The sequence below is a fragment of the Trachemys scripta genome, chromosome 3 (assembly GCF_013100865.1).
Source record: "Trachemys scripta elegans isolate TJP31775 chromosome 3, CAS_Tse_1.0, whole genome shotgun sequence".
Classification (NCBI taxonomy): domain Eukaryota; kingdom Metazoa; phylum Chordata; order Testudines; family Emydidae; genus Trachemys; species Trachemys scripta.
The window spans coordinates 101,740,975-101,763,921 of NC_048300.1; the positions used below are offsets into that span (position 1 = coordinate 101,740,975).

Consider the following 22,947-nt stretch of genomic DNA (forward strand, 5'->3'; position numbering starts at 1 on the left):
GAGTGTGATCCTGCTGGTGCTTTTGTAAAACAAGATTGCATTGCAGCAATGATGGTCTGAGTGACTTTAGCAAGGCAAATGATGCAAATCAGGTGATATGGAATATACTCTTCAAGAATTTCAGTTTCATAACAGATGCACTCTTGGAAAGACACCTGCTACCCTCTGTGTCTAAACTAGGCCAGTATACTTCAATTACGACTGCTACACTGCTTAAAAAAAAAAAATCTAACTAAAGCAGGAGAGCTAAGGCCTATCCTAGTTGTTTCCCCATGCCCCTTGCAGACTCTTTAGGAGGGCAGGGAACTCCTCCTTCTGGAATTTTTAAAGCAACGAGGTTGCAGGTTGACTTGGCAACAGGAAGGACAATGGTGGAACTCTTAAACTCTAGCTTTCTGGGAAAGGGAGAGGTGCGAGTGAATGGCTGATTGAATTCCCAAATCCCTGCTTGTATAAAAGGAAGGATGGGGCTGGAACTGGAGTATGCTTTGTCTTACTCAGAAACTTTGAGGTTCGTGGCTGATTCAATCTATCAATGTGGCTGCCCCAAAGTGAGGCTAGGAATATTTTGGTATTAAAGACTTAGCCCTACCTTAGTATCAACAGATGGTATTTTGTTAGTATTCACTAAATCTTTCAGAAGAAGAGAGATTAGGAAGAGGTTAGTTGAGTATTTAATACCACATTTAAATAATGTCTTCAGAATCCAGGCATGTGGTAACTGATATATAATTACAAATTACAAAAATATTTCAGTTTAGTGAACTTGGTGAATATACACAAGAGTTGCTCAATTTAGAAAAATTATTAATCAGACTAGACCAAACATATTGGTAGAATACATCTCACAATATACTATTGTCTAAACACGCATCTGCTTTTTGCTCATAACTCCAGATAAGATAGTCTAGCATTTAAAGCAGTGCATTATAATTGCATCTCAACTGTAACTATAATTAATAGATAGATTCCAAAGCCAGAAGGGACCATTGTGATCATTAAGTCTGACCTGCTATATAACACAAGCCATAGAACTTTCCCAAAATAATTCCTAGGTCATAGCTTTCAGCAAAACATCCAATCTTGATTTAAAAATTGCTTGCAATGAAGAATCCACCATGACCCTTGGTAATACGTTCCAATGGTTAATTACTTTCTCAGTTAAAAATTTACGCCTTATTTTCAGTCTGTATTTGTCCAGTTCAGTTCCAGCCATCATGTTATACCTTTCTCTGCTAGCTTGAAGAACCCATTATTAAATCTTTGTGTCCCACATAAGCAGGCACAGACTGTAATTAAGTCAACCCTTAATCTTGTCTTTGTTCAGCTAAATAGACTGAGCTCCTTGAATCTATCACTATGACACGTTTTCTAAGCCTTTAATCATTCTCGCAGCTCTTCTGTGTATATAAACTCCAATATATAAACCTCCTTCTTGAATTGTGGACACCAGAACTGGACACAGCAGTTCATCAGTGGTCACACCAGTGCCAAATAACCATTCTACCCCTTTTCAAGATTCCCATGTTTGTGCATCCAAGCATTGCATTAGCCCTTTTGGCCCCAGCATTGTCCTGGATGTTTGTGTTCAGCTGGTTATCCACCACAACCCCAAATCTTTTTCAGAGTCACTAAGTCCCCACTTCTGTAAGTATAGCCTACATTCTTTATTCCTAGATGTATACATTTACATTTACCCATATTAAAACACATATTGTTTGCCAACTGATCCAGATTGCTCAGTGTCAATGACCTGTCCTCTTCTTTATTTACCACTCACCCAAAATGTCATGTGGTACCAAGTCAAACACCTTACAAAAGTCTAAGTATATTACATCAACACTACTATCTTTATCAATCAAATTTATAATCTCATAAAAATATCAAGATGGGTCTGGATTATTTGGGTTGATGTATGAACTAGAAAGAGCACAGCTTGAATTTCAGATCCCTGGCTTCGTCTGCAGTTTTTAGCAGTTAGAAAAACATCATTTTACTTCTAAACTGAGCAAATAATCTGACATGGAGTCACTGAGGGGCTATATATGAAACCCCATGATACCATTTTTTGCAGTCACTTACCAGAGTGGAGCTGCATTTAATCAGTCTCCATATGTCTTCCATACAGAGAGAGATTTACTTCAGTCTGAGTATTTGTCATTTTAAAATAGAAGTCCCTCAAGCACTGGGCTGAACTGTTAGGTTGCAGTTCTTATCTCTTGTTAGAACCACACTTTGTCAATACGATGGCAAACATCCAGCCTGTTGGCTGGATCTGACCCACATGATGTATAGATCTGGCCCTTGTGACGGACTAAGTGTCTGTCGAATTTAATGTTTTGTTTTTTTAAAACTCAGTTCCTAACACTTATGGTTTGGAAGCATCCCTTCCAAGTGTGAACCAGGCTTTTCTGTTGGAATGCACAGTTACTCTGAAACAGTAATTTGGAGAAGGGTCAACATTTGTCTCAACATTTTAACTCTGAAGCCTAATGACAGTAATTCAAATAACAACTTTTACTATTCAATTTTAGCAGAAACATTCATCTCTTACACTATTCCTTTTTTGGATGCAGTGGTAGAACTTAAAAACTGTGGTGATATAAAAGTTGGAACCAACTTTTCTCTGATTTTCAATGTCTTAGTCTAGGTCCTTCCTCGGGGGGGAAATGAGATGCCATCTGCTTTTTGGCCCTTGTTGAAAACAGATGAGTAGGTTTTTTTTAAAGTGGTTTTCCTGCAGTTTTGAGTTCTGTCTGTTAGGGGCCCCTAACCTTGAGTTTCTGGCCTGTAGACTCTGGTTAAATTTGTAATTAGCCCTTCTCCACAGAAAGTTTGATTTAATTTAAATGAGCTCCTTCAGCTTTTTGTAGCAGCACCCTTTTTATCTGCCTGCTTTTCTTTTTGTTTGTTAAACATTTGACTGATGAACATGAAAGGCATTGCTAGACCAGTGATAGTGTGCTGGTGTTCTGGAAGTGTGTGAGTAGAGCACTGAACAGATGGTAGTAGTAGTGACAGATTAAATAATTAAATAGAATCAGAGACAGAGGCACTCTTTCAGTGCACAATAGATAAGAGAGTTTTGTAGCAGTATATTTAACTTGTTGTAAACCAAACACTTTGCCCCAGAGTTACCGAGGGAGAGCTGTAGCGTAGTGCAGGTTTTTCTCTTGTGTCCGATGTTGGTGAAGATTATTTTGTCTACCTTGTCTTCAATGGGATTCATTCATCAGAAGGGAATGGTGCTGTTTGGTGTTGCATAAAAAATGTGTTCTCAAAGCATGCACAGAGAAAGGGGTTGTTTCGTCTCTTGATGCTTGGAATGGGCACTGTTATAGAATATTAAACATCGGGAAATGTTTTGGATATTTTAGGTGTCTATACTTAAAATCCTTTTACAAAGTTTACTCATGAATCAAACCAGCTGTGATAAGCAAATTAGATTGGAGAATGTCTCTTTACAGGTCTGTAATGAACTTGGCATGATTTTTGGACTCTATATGTAAAATAGTAATTCCTTATAACTACTGTATGCGTGGGAGACATTTGTGTGTTTGAGGGTGTTTTTGCACTAGATAACTTTCTGCATAGTTATAAAATAAGGATATTATCATGTGACACTTTTTGTCATGTGGATTGTGATCTCTAGAGATATTGTATTTCACCTAATATTATATTTCATAATACTTAATAAAAGTTGCTGGAGAATAGAATGTGTCTTTATCATCATCCATAAATGTGAGCAAAGAAACTAGAGGCTTTTTCACATCACAGTGCATTCGAAAACAAAATTATTGAGGTTTTATTGATTACGTTTTCCTAAGGGTGGAAACGTCATTCGCGTTTGCATCATTGATTTTTTTTTTTTTTTTTTAAACACTCTCATCGAACATTCTCCATTAGTGGTCAAACCTTCCCCCTGAGTCTGCTGATTAACTCCTCTCATCTGGCTTTTGTATGTGCCAGTGACCAAAATACTTATTGTTTAAAAACAACATACTTAAACAACATGGCTCCTCCATTTGTGTTTATGTTGACAGCCATAACTAGTGTCTAATTCGTTGCCATGGGTCATTTAAGTATAAGATCAAATTGTTTAATAATAATATTGGTATGTAGAATTAGCAGTCCTGTTAATCACATTAGTAAGTGAGAGTAGAATTTGGACCACTGTATATGGCTTTAAAATACATCCATTGGAACCTGAAGAGGAACATGCTACAGTTTTAAAACTGTATTAAAATGTGCCAACGTTTACTCCTTTTTTTGTTAACTACTGGTAATTCTTTGCCTTTTTTCAACTTGTTTATTAACAAAGGATTTATCTTTTCAAAATAACTGAGTTGCACAATACAGTTTTATTGTGAACTCTGTATCTTGGCTGAAAACACCCGAAAATATTTGTCACTATATTACTTTAGAGTCCTTGCAGAATTGTCTGTGTACACGTTTGTGTGGTATATAGCTCCCCTCTAATTAAGACTTGGCAGGCTTGAAATCATAGTGTATATCATATTGACGTGTGGGCGTCTTAAGGCTCTTTGCCTATGTTGAAATTACCCACACATTATGAAATGTTGACCTGACTTTTAGAGATGCTGAGTGTCGGGAGCTTCAGTTCATGTGGTAGTTGACTTCCCCACCCCTGTTAATTTTCAAGGGTTTTTTAATGTCTTTCTGTCATATATATTGTGTATAATGCATCTATCAACTTGATACTGAAATGATGAAGATGCTAGGACTGTGTAGGTTGCGAGGTTTTAAAATATAAGTAATAAATCTAGTGGCATGTATGTTTTTGAAGACAGACTGAGTTCTGGATTGCTTTAAATTTTCACTTGTGTAATGCCTTTTATAGACCTGAAAAGCTTATGAAGGATTTTCCATTGTATATTAGGTTGGGGACTGAGGGACAAGGGACATATTTTTGAAGTTAAGTGAGTCTTACTCAAATTGTAATTTTACTTTAATAAGGAAACTGCTGGGATGATTTAGTTGGGGATTGGTCCTACTTTGAGCAGGGGGTTGGACTAGATGACCTCCTGAGATCCCTTCCAACCCTGATATTCTATTCTATAATGTCTAGTCATGCTGAACCCACCAGTTCTTCCAGGCACAGTACTTCCATTGAAGTCATTAGAAGTCCCATGTGGAGAAGATTTGCTGGGTTGGCCCCATGTTAGTCAATAGCATATTTTTCTAAAAATGTTTTATAACCAACTTCAGCCCTGCCTATGTCCACCCTAGCCCGACTTGTTTTAGAGGTGTGAGCAGAGCACTAAACAGAATCAGCAGTTCAAGTTGTCGTCCTAGCTCTGTAATTGATCTGCCATATGGTTTTGGACAAATTATCAACCTCTTTCTTCTCTTCCCATCTGTGAAAAGGGCCTTCTTAGCCACTTTATGTGGATGTCTTGAGGATTCATTAGTTAAGGTTTGCAGGTTGTTTTGAAGAGATCAAGCACTATATAAATGCTGCATTGTTATTGTTGTTATTATTAACTCAGTTCTTGCTAATGCACTTATAGCACTGGTATACAAAAAGGGCATTTTGTACATTCACTAAGTCTAAATGTCATGAGCTAATTGGGCATCAACTATAATTCTTCTCTGAGTGCTGGTTCCTATGGCTATTCACTGTGGGTGTGCATGTGCTCCATGCCCCCCAGGACCAGAAATTCTTCAGTGATTGTGTCCCTTGTTCTGCACCTGTGTACTATGCCTTAGTTAGCATATAGTTGTTAGTTAGCATATAGTTGTATTTTACTAATAGGGATAACAGTGTCTTTCCCCCTTCTAACCTCCCACACAGTTAACTTTCCTTTTTAAGGGTGTGTCATTCCCACCTACCTGTATTCCCCGTTTATTTTTGTTAACCTTGTATATCAGGAATATGAAGTTCTGTCTTGCATGTTTTTGTTTGAGGACTAGAGAACTGGAGTAAAACCTTTCTTGTTCCTCAGCTAAAAGGATGTGAAAGCTTGAATACTTCACAAAAGAGATTTTTCGTGTGTGTGTGTGTGTGTGTGTGTAGTTTTTTTTTTTGGGGGGGGGGGGGGGGGGGAGAAGAGGCTGTGTGGCAGGGCGCAGATCCGTCCCCGAGGGAAAAGGGCACGCTGCCAGCACAGGGTCAGGTGGGCCACTACGTGTAGATGACTGCCGGTTTGTAAACCATGCCCTCGCACTGGGCTGGGTGGAACGGGGCCACCCCTGCCATGCCATGCCCCATTGCCCCTGGCCTGCCTCTCGCTCCGGGGACCGATCTCCCCGTGCCATGCTCCATTGCCCCAAATATGTTTGGCGCTGGCCCCACAAAAGGTTAATCCGGCCCTAGCATCCATATGATGATTTTTTTTTAAAGTTCAACAAAGTAACAGTGTACGTTTATGGGACTAATCTTTCATTTTAAGGGCATCATAGGGACATTTTAATTAAGAGGAATTGAACCACACAAAATGTTTAAATTCTGTTTTCCAATTTTTTTGATGTTTGGTACCATGAGATCAATGCATCCATTGACCAGCAAAAGACATTTTCTGCAGACACTTGAGGATGGATGCTCAGTTTGCAGAGGCATCCTAAGTAAATTATGATTCTTCCTTGCACTTTCTCACAACACAAAGTCACGTATTTATATGAAGTCAGTACATTACTTGAGCTAAATGATTTCGTTTGTCTGAGGGAGACTGTACTTGTGTTAAAGCAGTGTTGCCAGTTCTTGAGATTTTTATCAAGTGTCTCACAATATTTGGTGTCTTTCTTAAAATCCTAATTGCTGGAATGAAGTTACTGCCTGGGAATCTCATCTTTCATTTACATAAAGTAAGCATCTAGCCCTCATTACTGCAGAAAAATATCTTGAAAATGTGTATCCTAAAGGTCCCAGCACCTAATGGCAAAGTGTTTTTTTTAAGGCCCATGATTTTTGGATCATGTGGTTGGCGGTACTGTAAATGTGTAGTAATGATGATATTTTGCATCTTTTTCATCTATACAGCAGAAAACACTTTGCAAAAGTGGAGAGGTATTACTACCCCGACTATACAAAGGGTGTTTCTCTCAGACCATAGGGAGTTTAATGACTTACCTGAAGGTTACACAGAAAGTTAGTGGAAGAGATGAAAGAAGAACTCAGGTCTCCTGCCTCTCCACTCTATGAAAAATCCACTTGGTCCATGTATAGATATAACTGTCAGGGTGAGCAATGTAGGAAGGGGAGATGGAGGTACATTATCCAAATGATTTCTGTGACTTTTAAATACATGAAACTAGCAGGAAGTGTGTGTCCCTCAGGACACCCATAGAGAGACTGGGATTAGTTTAAAATGGTTGCTGGATATTACTACGGATTGACAAATACATAGCTGCTGCCAAATGTGACTTGTGAAATGAATGAGGGGACAAAAGTTCAGAAATGAAGTTTTTGTGATTGACTTTGTTGGTCTCCCACTCATCCCCAAAATCTCCTACAATAGAAGAAAAAAAACGAGAAGACCAATCCAAGTTTTCTATCTGATAGTTTATTTTCACTAGCATTGATTGAGAAAAACCAATAAACTTGAATTTATCTGATAAATCTGAAGGAGATCTAGATTTTGGAAAGACTAGTTTTTCTTCAACCTCCATCCTAGATTCTGATCAATTCTATAAACCAAATCCCAGGCTCGCAATCAACCACGGGTAACATTTGAAATTTACAATAAAGAATATTTTCCAATGTAATCTAAAAAGATATTTCTCAGGAGAAAAAACAAACTTCTGTGAGCTAAAGTTCCGTTAACTAAAGTCAGGAATGAACAAAGAAAAATGCACACCTAAATTTAAAACAAAACATTAAAAAGTCACACAGTAGCTAAATGTTCTCGTTCCTCCTTCACATTCTTGCAATATTTGACTGGAGATGTTCCTACCTGAAGAAACTGCTATTTTTCCTGTGTGCAGCTCTGCCTAAAAACCTGTCTCTCTTTGGCAACTTGGTTATATGCTGTAGCTGGAGAATATGAGGGAAGATTTTTGAACGGTTGAAGAAGTGAAATAGCTTTCTGGTGTTGTGGCCTAAATAGGATAATCAGATCGATCAAAGTCTGTTTCTTATCTACCCTCGTGTTGCTTCTCCTTCTCATCTTCCTCATTCTTCACCTCCCCTCGACCTCCTTCCCAGAGTCTGCAGTCCCTAATCCCCTGTGAGCATGAATAAATGAGGGCACTGTTGTGATATCTTTTAAATCAATACCTGCTTGGGAATTGCCTATGCGGAGAGAGCCTTTGGGCATGGCTCCCCAGTGGGTTAAGTGGGGCATGGACCTCTCTTTTACAACTGCTTTTGGATAAAATACTTCTCCCTCCCCTCTCTTTCTCCTTCTCCTGATCCCAGATTTAATTATTATAATTTGTTAGTAGCTGGGGAAGTATCGTGCTTCATGAAGAGCGAGATTGTCTTGAAAGAAGACATTGTGAGCGACTTGAGTTCAAGATAGGAGGGCAGCTGAATGTATTTCCACTTGGGAGTGCCTTTGTGGTGGGAACTACTAACTTTTGTTCTCAGGAAAAAATACCCTGAGCTGGCGTGATTGGCTCCAAGGGGGAAAGAACCCTTTCTAATTTTATAAATTAGTTATCCCTAAATGAAAACAGCCTTTTGGATCCATCTCAAGGTTACAAATAGTTGATGGCATGAGGGAAGGTGACTGGAACTGGCATAAAACTGGACATGGCTAGACACTCTCTTTTCCATATCTGAGCTGCTTGGTATTCCTTGGTCTATTACAAGAGCCTTTTTTAATGGAGAGAAAGAAAGAACTATTCTGTCTAAGGGCCCAATTCTGTGAAGTATTGAGCACCCTCAAATCCCTTTGAAATCAATGGAAGCGGAAGACACCCTGTATCTTGGAGGAGGCGCTCAGCACGTTGCAAGATTGGGCCCACTTTCCTGTTTCTCTCACTGGAGATACAGGGCACATGTGCTCAGACTGTATATGGTGGGTGACATTCTGATTTAGCCCCGTCGTTGTTTCCTTCTGTCAGCAACACCTGCTTAAAGGGATTGATGGGGAGATGACTCAGAGAGCAGTTCTAAGTAGTATACTTAACCTGCACCTATGGTCATACTATATATACCCTCCTTCTTCAGATACGTGTGGAAACCACTTCATATTGCATGGACATAAGAGTTGCAGAAGAGTAGCACTGATATATTTTATTTTTTGGTGACTGGCATGTCTCTTAAGAGCAAAAACATGTAATTTGATGTTGGAAATACACATCTCTCCTCCATTATTTCACTTATTAAATGTAAAATGGAGATACACTGGAATAGTTTTCACAGTGCAGTTCCCTGTTCAACCAGGCATTTGTATCTTTTAAAACTCTCCTTTTAAAAACTTTCCAGAGCATCTGTGACTGTTGTTTCTTTTTGCTGAACAATACGGTGGCTAACTCTTACACTTTTAACATTTATATTTTGAGCCTATGGCAAGTATATTTGGTAGTAACTTGGCACATCACTCATTGCATGAACTTCATGGTATGTGTAGTTTGGGGCGTTGACTCAACCTCGCCTGCATGGAAATAAATGGTGACTAGATTCTTTATTTGCTAAGTATTTTCTGAGTTTTGCATAATACAGTCATGTAGTATGAGAAGCAGGAATAGTAGAGGACACAATACATTCAACGCTTATTGAAAACGTTCTCATCATGCTAAATTGCTATAGCGCCTTTGGCAGATATGTTATAAACCTGTTTATAAACATTCCAGTTTTGTCTAGTTTTGGTTCTTAAAGCCTCAGATTTTCACAAGATTGGGAGCAGTGGGACAGAGTTCCATGTATTAAGTGAATGCAGGTTAGAAGCTATCTCAGTGGTCTGTTTAAATATTTCTGAGGAAACAAAATATTTCCAGATAGTTTCACAGGCACAGACCTCTTATATGGCTGTCATTGTCAGAGGGTGACTGTCCCAGATGGTTGTCATGGAACAGGTCAGCCGGAAACCTAATTCTAAAGAGGGGGATGGGTGCAGTGTTTCAAGCACTCCATATATAACGGATCGCTCGTTTACAACCCTTCTGTATTTCAAAGGTTTAAAACATGCGCATGTCCTTTATCGTAAACTACAGTGCCACTGTTGCAATGTTATTAGCACACTTTAAAACAAACCAAAATAATCTATGTTGACAGTAGCCAAAAAAGAGCACTGTTCAACTTGCCTGAAATTGAATATGCAGAGAGACTTCTATATGGTGAAAAAACAGAGAAGCGTAAGTTTGCCAGCGATTCTGCACACTACTCTCAAGGTTTTGAATAGGTATTTGTGATACTAGATGATGTGATTTTTTAATTACTTGTCTTTTATTGGTGCTCTGAACCTTCCCCCCCCCCCACCCCGCCCCCCAGGTAATAACCTGCATTGTTTCATTCTGTAGGACCAGAGGAGCAGCTTGGATTAATGATCTCATCAAATAAAATATCCCTTACCATTTCATCATATTACTTTTTGGGGGGAGGGATAGCTCAGTGGTTTGAGCATTGGCCTGCTAAACCCAGGGTTGTGAGTTCAGTCCTTAAGGGGGCCATTTAGGGATCTAGGGGCAAAAATCTGGTGATTGGTCCTGCTTTGAGCAGGGGGTTGGACTAGGTGACCTCCTGAGGTCCCTTCTAACCCTGATATTCTATGATCACTTCTGTTTTGGTCTCATTTTATCAAACATTTGGAACTTGCTAAACACCTACCTATATTTAGCGTAGCTACTTATGTAGCCTACGTGATCATAGTATCGGCGCACCTGATAACCTTTAAAGGATTTATCCTCGCAACTTCCCTGTGAGGTAGGGAAGTGCTGTTATCCCCATTTACAGATGGAAAATAAGATACAGAGACTAAGTGACTAGCCCAAGGTCACACAAGAAGTCTATGGCAAGTTAGGGAATTGAACCCTGTCTCTCCCAAGTCCAGGCTCGCATCCTAACTATCGGTCAGCCCCCAGTGGTTCACTGTGTTGTCATTTTGAAGGTCAAGATTTGTGGAAAAGGTTGCTTCCAAGGATGACTAGAGACTGGAAATGTCCCAGAAAGTTTGCTCAGTCCCTTCATCCTTCCATGGTAGGTAAAATAAGTAACATGCAGTTTATCAGTACCTTGACAACTGAGGATGTGGAACTCGTAACGGTAGAGGTTCACCTGCTTCAAATGGGCTATATGCTGGTTGTCTCTCCGACTCTTGCCCCCAACCCTTAGGTAGCTTCATTTCTAGTGGTGGTTATTTGTGTAGGGCTAGAAGGTGGCTGGCACTGCACAGGTGAGCAAGGGTGGAGGGCACCTTTCATGTACACAAGGGGAAGCCTCAGTGCCTGTCCTTGCATGTCTGGGACGCAAGTAGAGTGACCAGATGTCCCAATTTTATAGGGACAGTCCCAATTTTTGGGTCTTTTTCTTATATAGGCTCCTATTACCTCCCACCCCGTCCCGATTTTTCACACTTGCTGTCTGGTCACCCTAAACGCAAGGGGATATTGGGGAGTCATAGTATCACTGGAAGTGCTACATTCCCCAGAGAGAGGCTGAAAAAGTTCAAGGTCACATCCGGCCCTTTTTTGCATCAGCTGTGTGCCAGCCTGGGGGAAAAGCATGCTGCATCTTTTCAAGCACTGAAGCACTTGCCACTTTGGTGTGTTCTCTTCCAGGATGTGCTGACTGCCTCAGTGGTGAGCCAGACAGAGCGCCTCCTTCTGACAGAGTGCCTCTGAGCCGGACAGAGTGCCTCTGGGACCTGCCCCCAAGGGTGGCTGTGATATTAAACACTTGTGGTTTGTAAAGCGCTATGGGCCCTTTCAGCTGAGAGGCAATGTATGAATTTAAAATATTATCGCTTCCATTCTGCACAGTTGTGATTCTGAGATAAACCAGCAGTGCTGGGAATTGGATGCTTCTCAAGAACACCTGCTTCTGCATGCTGCACTGTGAAGGCTAGAACTTGCGGCAGCTTTTGGGGCAGACTAAGACCCCTGCTGCTGCTTTTCCCCCCCCCCCCCCAAAGAAAAACCCTTTCATTGTTAACCCAAGGCAGTTGCAGAGCCTTGCTTTGTAAAGGAGGACTTGCTTCTTGAATCTTAGCATTGTGTGAGGGGCATGCCCTGCTGAGCGGATTGATGGGGTACTTAGCATTTTCTCTTTAAAATAGTAATTCATGTCTAAATAGAAAAGTAGATGTGCTTATGTACAGGAATATTTAAAGTCATGAAGTTAAAGTGTATTTCAAAAAGGCTTTTCAGGTCAGGCTCTTGTACTGGTGTCATTTGTTGAATATTAGTTTCTTTATTAGACAGAAATCGTTTGATTAGCTTATTATTAATTTTGTTAATGGAGTTTCCAAGTTGATCCTAATCAGGACAGCTCAGCATGTGACTGAATGAAATTCAACATGTAAGATTGCTGGGCTATTTCCATTATTGTAATTGTAAAGGGGGGAGGAAGCATTTTGAGAGCAAGGAAATGCAAAGAAAAATTCTGTGATGGGGACAATTAAAATGCAGGTCTTGGGACATTAAGAAAGGGGGGCGGGGAAGAGAAGAGAGGTGGGAAAGAAGGGCATCCTGATTTACACGAGAATGCAGCGCTCAGTTACAGCTCCATGGAGATTCAGTTGTGGAGCCTTGCTGCTCATAAATGTTGCCTCTGGAATAGGAGGAAGCGATTGGGGGCGTGTTTGGGAAACAATAGTTGAAAGCCTCACTGTCCCAGCCAGTTCAAATTCCATACACTCACAAGTAGCCTGGGCTATACAAAGGAGGGACATGAAAGTATCCACTCTTCTCTCTGCTACACTGTAAAGGATTTTGGAAGATCCTGTTAGAGCAGTGAAAACGGAAATTATCTACAATTCTCACTGTTTGTGGTGGAGTGAAACCAGGAGAAGAAAACTGTTGATTTGCTGGGGAGTGAACTGGATGAATGAGCATTGAGTTAAAAAGCCTGATCTTGGTTCAATGCAAATATGAACGATTGGCTTTCTTTTTTTCTTCCTTCACAAGTTGTAACTAGCTGCTCTCAGCCCCCAGGATTATGTTTCAGAAGGAGGCGTTCAGGTTCAAGGATTGTTAATGGTTTCTAACTGCCAGGACAATAAGGCCAACCTCACCCTTGTGCAAAACGGGGTGGGGGTGGGAGAAGGAGTGTAGGAAGAGACAAAGTTAGTAGGGTTTGCAGAGCTTTGGCAAGTACAAATTGAAAACCAGCCACCTGCTTGTTGCTCCTGTTTTCTATGGGATCTAAACTCCAGGACCACAGATAGACACTTTGGAAATGGTGGTGTTCATCAACAGAAAGCTGAAATCTTTAATTAAACTTTTCAAGAAGAAGAGTAAGTAGTTGTGTGCATGCAAGTTTTCTTTCTGGAAAGTGTTGGAATTTTGGTAGGAAAGCTCAGTATATACCTTCTAGAAACCTTTATTGGAAAATCTGTACATTTCTCTTTCACTGCCTGTTTCAAAATGTGCAGAGGCAGCGTTCCTGAGCATCTGCTTCTTTGTAAGAGTGAGTGAGTGTTAACTTACTTTGATTTCCTTTGTCCCTCTAAATCAGGGGTTCTCAAACTGGGGGTCGGGACCCCTCAGGGGGTCACGAAGTTATTACAGGGGAGTCACAAGCTGTCAGCCTCCACCTTAACCCTGCTTTGCCTCCAGAATTTATAATGGTGTTAAATTACAAAGTGTTTTTTATTTATAAGGGGGGTTGCACCTGGTGGCTTGCTATGTGAAAGGGGTCACCAGTACAAAAGTCTGAGAAGCACTGCTCTAAATGGCTTTGAAGAAGCAAAACTTTTTCATTTAATGTAGGCTGTTTGATTATGAGATTTGAAAGCCTCTTGGTGTAACTTGCTGCTCTGTGTATATATCATCATTGTATGCCAAGGTATTACTCTAACATCTTCTGGTAGCCCCAGCTGTACAGCTGCTGAACTTGTGCAGAAATTTGTGGTGCTGTTTCATTGTGTAATATCATTGTAGTCATAAACTTTTTAAAAAATAATTGAGATACTTAATTTACTTGCATATTTAGCTGGTGAGATTTAGTCCATTGAGACAGGCTAGTTGAGTTTGATCTGTCCGTCTGAGTATGTGTAGCACGTCTTGGTGGTTTTAATTATGCTCTACATAAGCAATAGACTGCTCTTAGTATGGCATTGAGTAGAGCGGGGCAATAATATGGCTGGTGTCTGTCTTCTTTGCTTATTTTGTAAGGTGAATGCCAGGGGGAGGGGTTCTTTCCTGGTAAGTCAGTCAGCCAATGTACCTTTTGTTTCCTATAGTTCTAGGATGATTGATATTGTGATCAGATAATAAGTGACTTGTCTGTTTGTTATCATTTGGATTTGACCTCTGATTAGCAAGGACAGAGAATGCAGCCATACACCACATCAGCATTGTCTGCCCTGCTGCATGAGGTGTTTTCTATCACATCCAGTACAATGAAAGTAGGTAGAAGAGGGGAGGGGCCGGGCCACATGGCCAAGCAAATGTATGAGCAAATGAACGTTCCAACAAAATATTATGAAAGCATTTATTAAAAGATCTGACAGAAAACCACAAAGAAATTCAGTTAAAAGCCTCTAAAAATGAGTCCTCTTTTACTGCATTTCTTGTAGCATACTTTTGTATCAAAATTCTGAAGTTAATTTGTGAGTTCCTTTATTTTGTTTTAACTAATCAATGCAATTATTTTACAATTGAAATTATTCTTCTAGGCAGTGTGCTGTGATGAAATCTGTCATTTTTCAGATGTAAGGAAGCTGTCACCTTCACCCTGTGCTTCATAGCCTGTACAGCTCCTCTGCCATTATACAAGACATTACATTTCTAATGCTTAATAACGATATAATGCTAGGTGGGCTGCGATATATACTGTAGTAGGAGCGGCTTGATTTAAATGCTATTCCCAACTGCAACAAATGAGAGGTAATGAAAACTCAGAAACAGGGACAAGAGGATGGAGAACAGGTAGGTGACCAACACAGTTTGGTCGAGTCAGCATAACAGGTGCTCGGGAGACAGGCACAGCTGTAGTTTTTTGCTTTGCAGATTTGGATGCACAGCATATGCTCTGAAAGGCAAATGCTGCTAGAGGGGTGATACCCCAGCTGCCCTTTTCCTGTCTCTACAGAGTGAGGGGTAAGACTGTTCAACCACAAATGTTTATGTTGATAGCAAACTTTAGATAAGTAATGTCTACCTTTCAGGGAAGATAAATTATAAGTAAATATTATGATGGTGTACTTTTGTTAATTAAGTAGTTGATTTATTACTAGATAATGTTTTTAAAGAATTTTGAACTTGAGAAGTGCTTTATTTTAATATATTTTTCTGCAAATGTATTGGCAAGTTAGGTGTGGCCATTGGGATCGTGCCAAGTTGCTATTGTGGCCTGGCCAGTATGTGACCGATGTGTGATGCTGTGATGTGTAAAGGCAGTGAGCCAGACTCTTCTCTCACTCATAATGGTGTAAAGCCAATGTCATCTTATTAATGTCAATGGAGTTGCTTCTGATTTATACCAATGTGAAATCTGAAGAGCCCCAGTCTGTTTTTATATTAGTATGCTCAGTTCCCACTCCTCCCCACCATTTATTCATAGTCCTCATTCAGCTGCATTTAATTTGTGCATTACATTCTCTCTCTCTCTTTCTTTGCAGCTGTCTCCAACCTAGATGAAGAAAGTAGATGGACAGTCCATTATACTGCTCCCTGGCACCAGCAGGAAAATGTGTTCCTGCCCTCCACGAGGCCACCTTGTGTGGAGGATCTGCATCGCCAAGCCAAGCTGAACCTTAAGTCGGTACTAAGAGGTAAGATGCTGGCAGTAAAGCTGTTGTTAAGAACTTGGAGAGAAATTCAGTAACTTACATGGTTATGTTCTCTGTGCCACTAGAGAGCCTGGCTTTGTCACTGGGCTTTTGAGTCTTTAAAAGCATATTTGAGTTTCTTACACTCCAAAAGAAACAGCTTGTTCTGCAGTCTTAAACAGATGTCAGGTGTGTTGGATGACATTTGTCGGGGGGAGGGGGGCGGGGAGTAATTCTTTCTGCCACAAAGAGATGAGTAAATCCCCAGCTTTGCCGTGCTGAACTCTCATATGGAGGGCAGAAAAACTGCCTTAGATGACATGGTGCCTTTATAAATTCACATCTGCCTTCAGAGCCTTCTTTTAAATAATAACTATATCTTAAAATTCTGAATCAGCCCATTTATTGTCTTAAGAAATAGCCAGGCAGAATTGGCATCTTTGTCATCAGTTCTGTTGAAAGTGGTCTAGTATCACATGTGTGGGAGGGTGGCTGCTTTAAAATCTACTTCCAAGGATGCTTTCTGTAGTATAGCTCCTTGTTCACAAAAAGTTGCATTAAACTTTTAAGAACTAAATTCTGCCCTCACATACACATGCACAACTCTCAATGAAAGGCAATGGATGTGCAAGGTGCACAGTGAAATGCACAGTGTGGCTCTAAGATTTTAGATAAGAATTAGAAACTGTCCTGGAGTTTGATTGAGTTTCTGTGTTAGAAAGAAACTTATAAAAAGAGTTACCCATTTTTTTTCTATAAAATTGTTTACAAAGTAAGTCTATACAGATGGCTTCTTGCTAGCCTGTCCATGTGTCTATGACCAGGGCCACCATTGCATTATCTTTGGCGTTAGCGGCACTATGTTCTGTTAGTGCAGCCATTTGAACAAGAGCAGTCAATGGAGAAAAGTTTGGAACGTCATCCACCTGTGGGTGGAAGTAGAGTTTTGAGACAGTCTCGGTGTATAGGAATTAAAAAAAAAAAAAATGTTTACCCTTGTGTGTATTATTCAATGAAGATGGTGTCCCTGCACCAAGGTCCCATACCAGCAAGGTACCAAATCCTTCAACTTCCATTGATTTCAATGGGACCTGAAGGCACTAAGCACCTCACTGGATTGGGCCTGAGTAAAAGCGCCTTGTGATTTGGTTTGCAGAAAATATTTGTCTGGGTTAGTGGCTTGTCTTTTGAATGGAGAAACATTTTGTTGCCATATTTTTGTTTGTTTTGTTTCAGTTCTCTTATCACTTCAGTGAATTGGGTTTCACCATCTCTTATTTATGCCTTTGACTGTAATTTAATAGGTACTCTTCACAGCCAACATTATTAGATCACACACGACTCAGCAAATACCCTGCATGCACTTAAATGTATTACTGGGTTAATATATTTGTGCAGAACTTTAGCCTTGAACTATCTCTTATAGAGGTAGGCTTACTGTGCACATACAAGACATGCTTGTTAGCTATTTACAATAGAAAGGTATTTTCCCACAGTAGCTTAAAGAAAATGCAGTTGGTACTTAAATTTTGTACTGTCAAGTCTTAACTACTTGTTCTTCCATTTTCTTATCATCTGTCCTTGAAACTTAATGAAAGAAAAATATATGGGCCAAATTCATGCCCCATTCATGCTGTGGCTTTCCTTCAATAGTTATATCAGGGATGAATTTCCAATTCTATCTTTAATAGATTTATATATAAAAAACCATATTACAGTGTGAAGTAGGTGCTTTTATGCTCCTCAGCCCAATATATAAGCTTCAAGGTATCAAAGTCAGTGGGAACTACTGCTAGCTTTTTCTGTAACTCTTTTTCTTTAAAATAATGCTTCAATGCTAGCTGCTAATTACTTATAATAAGCAACCCCACAAAAACAAATCAGTGTATGCACACAATTGAGGAAACTTTGATAAGGAAACAGGTTTCAGTTTCATGTTTCCAAGGGCTGGTAGTGAACATCAGAAGAAAAAAATTACTTCACATTTACTAACAAACAAACAAACCTGCTTTGATGCTGTTTTTTAAATTATCTCATCAGTGAGATTTTTGGTCCAGCTTTAACACGGTTTTCTCATCTTTTGATGAATGAATATTCTGACTTGCATGACTGAAAGTGAAGGTTCCCATAGCAATATTAAAACTGTCCCATCACGTGTGAGCAGGGTGACCAGATAGCAACTGTGAAAAAATGGGACAGGGGGTGGGAGGGTAATAGGCACCTATATAAGAAAAAGTCCCCAAAAAATGGACTGTCCCTATAAAAAATGGGACATCTAGTCATCCTACGTGTGGGCAATGTTATAGGGTCACAGCAGATCTCTGCAATAATACAAAATATTACATATGTCCCAGGCTTAAAAAATGTGTGTCACCCCGACTAGCTAGAGGCTGATATGAAAGATATGGGGCTGGGAAGTGTTGAGCGATCCATGGGTGATGCTCTAGTTAACTTCTCCCACCCTTTCCCCTTTTTCAATGTAATAAAGGCAAAGAGTTCTGGAATTCATACTCTGGTGCTGCCCATGTACCTGTCTGGGGCCTTCATTTGTCATATTAGACCTTCACAGGCAGATAAATTTAAGTCCGCACTTTCCTTTCTTCCTGGCTTCTGGCAAGGAGAAGGCGCTTCCTTTCTTCCCTGCTACTCCTCCCTCAGGCTAGGAGAGTGATCGCTGCTACTCTGCCCCTCCCCAGAGAGGGGGGGCACAAGCCCTTGTTACTATTCTGCCATCAAATTGAAGGGGGGTGTTGAGATGGTTATCTTAGTTTACATCATCTCTGGATACTGTTAACACATCTGTGCCTTGGGCTCATAAAACACCAAACTGAAGAGCATCACATCAGGTATTTTCAAAGAGTTTAGGCAGGGGGGATATTCCTGGACCATGCTAAACGGTTTTTCACAGGGGTCTGCAACCTTCAGTACACGGCCCATCCCGCAGCTCCCATTGGCTGGGAACGGCAACTGGGAGCTGTGGGGGACTGTGCCTGCAGATGGTCAATGTCAGGGTGGCCAACCTGTGGCTCCGGAGCCACATGCAGCTCTTCAGAAGTTAATATGCGGCTCCTTGTATAGGCAGGGCTGGAGCTACAGGTGCCAACATTCCAATGTGCAGGGGGGTGCTCACTGCTCAACCCCTGGCTCTGCCACAGGCCCTGCCCCCACTCCACTCCTTCCCACCCCCTCCCCTGAGCCTGCCATGCCCTCGCTCCTCCCCCTCCCCCCCCCAAGCCTCCTGCATGCCACGAAACAGCTGATCAGGCGGTGTGGTGAGGGAGGGGGGAGGCTCTGATCGGCCGGGCTGCCAGCGGGCGAGAGGCACTGGGAGCGGGAGTGGGGAGGGAAGCTGACCTATTACTGCGGCTCTTTGGCAATGTACTTTGGTAAATTCTGGCTCCTTCTCAGGCTCAGGTTGGCCAACCCGGTCAATGTAAACAAAATGTTTGGTGGCTCGCCAGCAGATTACTCTGATGGGCTGCGTGCCGAAGGCTTGCCGACCCCTGGTCTTTCATAAAGCCCCTCTCCATTTTCTAGCTAAAGCAAAACTAAAATTTACATTTCATGTTGCAGCTGTTGAATACTCTTATACTGATACCTCAGTTTGTTTTTCAGAATCAAAGTGCAAACATTTACAGTGCACAAAATATAAGTTTCCATGTAGTTTTGTCTTCCTCTTTGGTCATAAAGAGTTTAGGTTAGATGGAAAAATAAATAAATATGTCCACTCTTTCTTACCACATTCTTCTGCAGGTGCCTGAACCCCTATTACACAGAATTTATCTTAAGTTAAAGGAGAGAATTTTTATGAGATTCCCTTGGTAAAGTATTGGCAGTGCATCACTACTCTTCCACCTGTCTCTTGACTGCCAACATGGAAGGAGATCTCCACTATACCATCTTTTCCTCAGCCTATAATTTTAGTTTATTTCTCCCAGAGAGTAATTCCAAAGCTTCCCTCTGCTCTACTCATGGCATCCCAAGTAGCCGCAGAGTAAAACTGACATGAAATTGACACAGTGCTTGTCAATTTTACTGATGATTGCAGGGCTCTGTGTCAATACACACTGCAAATGAATTGGCCAAAGTCTTGTCAATGTTACTGTGCTGCGGCTTGGGAAAGCCTTGCAGAATTAGGAAGACACCTTTGCATTGAATCACATTTGGGAGTTTATCTTCATAACCTTAAGTCTAGAGATGAGCTTTATTCAACTTAAAGTTCTGCTGAAATTTTTGGCAGAGGACTCGTTACTGGCTAGGTTTAGTTTTCTACTCACCACTGCTAGAAGGACAAGTGGATTTTTCAAAGCCTACATATGTGCATTTATGATTGGAGAATAAACTGCAATTCTTTGCATTATGTTATGTTGTATTATTTGTTTAATAACTACCCAAGACTCTGTTATTATGTAGTAAAATGCCCCAATGAAATGCAATTGCATAAGAGCAGAGTTAGGTTGCTATGGGAACCTGGATTCTGAATTTCTTGACTCTGTGATTAAACTTCATTTTTAACACATTAATATTCAAAATGTATAATATTTGTTAAATGTTAAAATGAGGTCTAAGGCAGTAGGACAATTGCTGCCAAAACTACAGGATGTGATGTCATTGGAAAGCAACTGATTGCTGTAGTCTGGTGCATGAAAGTGTTTGTTCCAGAGAGATTGCCCATCCAAATAGTGTTGGGTCCCAGCTTTGCTTAGCCTTAGCGTATGAGATTTGACAATACCACTGCCTACCCATGCCAGTCTGATTCCAGGCTAGTGATTTTTGTGTAGTTTTATTCACTGATGCCCTAATGAAAAATATTCAACTCAGGTTACAAATAACGAAGCAGAGTAGTTGGCACTAAAGCCACCTAGTAACATATCAAATGTTTGACATTTTTCAAAATAATAAAAACACACAAAAAAGTGGATTGCTGTCAAAGTGTTCTCTGGTGTTACCTTTCTCGAGGTAAGCAGGTCAAACCTCCTTAGTTTTTTAAATTATTTAAGGTCATACTTATTCACACTGGTAAATTTTAAAAGTTCAGCAAGTTTTAGACATTATGGGGCTGACCAAAAGCCTGGCGAAGTGAATGGGAGTCTTTTAATCAATTTTAATGGGCTTTTGATCAGCACTATGTAAAACATACACACAACGATAATAGTTATACCAGTAGCTTTTTGTAATTGTGTAATCTGCTTGGTATGAAGTACATTTAAAGGTTAAGGAGAGATATTGTTTCATGGGAGGAATGGCATTCAGCAGCGATCTTTACATACATTTCTTGTTCATCTCTTCAGGAAACACATGCACGTGTTTTTATTTGTGTTTTTACCTCATTTAATTTTATAAACGTAATAATCAGTTTGAAAAACAACATGCAGTTGTATATGCTGATGAGTGTTGTATTTAAAATTCTTGCACCCATAAACTACAGCTATGTCTTTCTGATATTAAGCAAGGAGAAGACCCAACTTTGCTTGCTTATAAAATTACTTTAAAATATGAATGTCTCCATCTGGCATCCAGATTTGTTCAAACGAGGTAAAGGTGCTAATCCTCATTTATGATTTCATGCAGTACATAAGTTCCATATGAAGCTTTTAAAACCAAGATGTTTATGTATGATCTGAATTGAAAAACAAAACCTGTGAAATTGACTATGTACATTTTTTGTATTTATTGACAAAGAAATGCTGAATGGATTTTGATGTATGTGTTTTTAAAAACTAAGAAGACTTCTAGTCTGAGAAATTTCAGCTCATAATCCATGTGTGCGCTTTTCAGGAAAATTATAAATGGCCTAAAATGAGGCTTTGGAATGGAAGTGCAAGCTCAGTTGAATTTAATAATAAAATACCCCCCTCATTTCAATGTATTGCTTAACTGTTTTTTAAAAAAGTAGAGTATGGTACCCTGATTACATAATGTATGCCATTATTTGAGACAGTCTATTCCACCAGCCAAATAACCTGTCTCCTCTCTTTCTTGACGTGAGTGTTTGGCACAACCAAGATCTTGGAATATCCAATAAATCAGATGGGAAAGGGGAGCGGGGGGTGGGAGGTGGGAGCGGAACATGTTGAAGATTAAACATTGCCATCCAAAGTACCTGTTTCACTGTCCTTCATGTCCAAGCTGGTCTTACAGACCATTCCCAGAGAGTTCATCTTAGCAAGGATCTCATTCATATTCTCACAGATTCCCTATGTTCCCCATCATAAAACATGCAGAATGGAACAAAACTGTACCAAAATTCTGTGGATCTTAGAGAACTCTACAGTTCATGTGAATATTTCCTCTGTGGGATAAGTGGAAGTGAATGGGCGAAGACAAGTAAAGGAGGGTGGTGGCTGTGCAGGAAATCAAGCTCCCAAATAGATCCTGACCAGCTGCACTATATACCCTGTTTCAAGGCCAAATGGCAGCTTGGCCTGTTTACTTCTATGTTGTCACTGGCTTACTGGGTCTCTTGCTGACTCCACCAAGGGGGAGTCACAGCACATGGATGATTAATGTTGCTCTAAGCAGCATTAACTAATCCTTTTTTGGTTTTTATTCGGATTTTAATCTGTGCTGCAGAGGGAAAATGCCACTTATTGCTGTAGTTTCCAGAATCTTCCCATCTCCAGCCCCTTTGAGCTGTATGACCAAGAGGCTGTGCAAAATGGAGGGGTTTGCACCCTACATAATCACTGTCCCTCTTCACATGTCGCCAGAGTTTTCCCCACAGATTTGACTTGTTTCTATGTAACGTGGTAGTACCTAAAGCATGATGCACTGTGACCTTCAACCAGTATCAGAGATCTGCAGTAGCAGTAATAATTCTATTAATAGTAATAGTAACACAAGCAGTTGTCTTGTATAAAATGTAAATTGAAAATAATCCTCAACTAGCTAGCCGATCAGTAATTTAAAAAGTGACCAGCAACAAGGGCAACAGCACGAGACATGTTAGGCCTAATGCATGATCATGGTACAACTAATTGAACTATGTTGAACTATCCAAAGCTAAAAGAAGAACAGGAGTACTTGTGGCACCTTAGAGACTAACAAATTTATTAGAGCATAAGCTTTCGTGGACTACAGCCCACTTCTTCGGATGCATATTCCGAAGAAG

The 22,947-nt window shown here is 40.3% G+C and overlaps 1 protein-coding gene across 13 annotated transcripts in view; it reads left to right on the forward strand.

Moving 5' to 3' along the window:
- The window catches only part of NHSL1 (NHS like 1), a 241,808-nt gene that overhangs the window by 162,261 nt on the left and 56,600 nt on the right, over window positions 1-22,947 (forward strand). For 11 of the 13 annotated variants that reach the window (XM_034765556.1, XM_034765543.1, XM_034765544.1 and 8 more), the window contains exon 2: window positions 15,687-15,839. In XM_034765556.1, coding sequence (XP_034621447.1) covers window positions 15,687-15,839 — 153 coding nt within the window. Of the gene's footprint in view, window positions 1-12,736; window positions 13,359-15,686; window positions 15,840-22,947 lie in introns of those variants that run through there. The other 2 variants (XM_034765552.1, XM_034765555.1) reach the window with 2 other exon arrangements.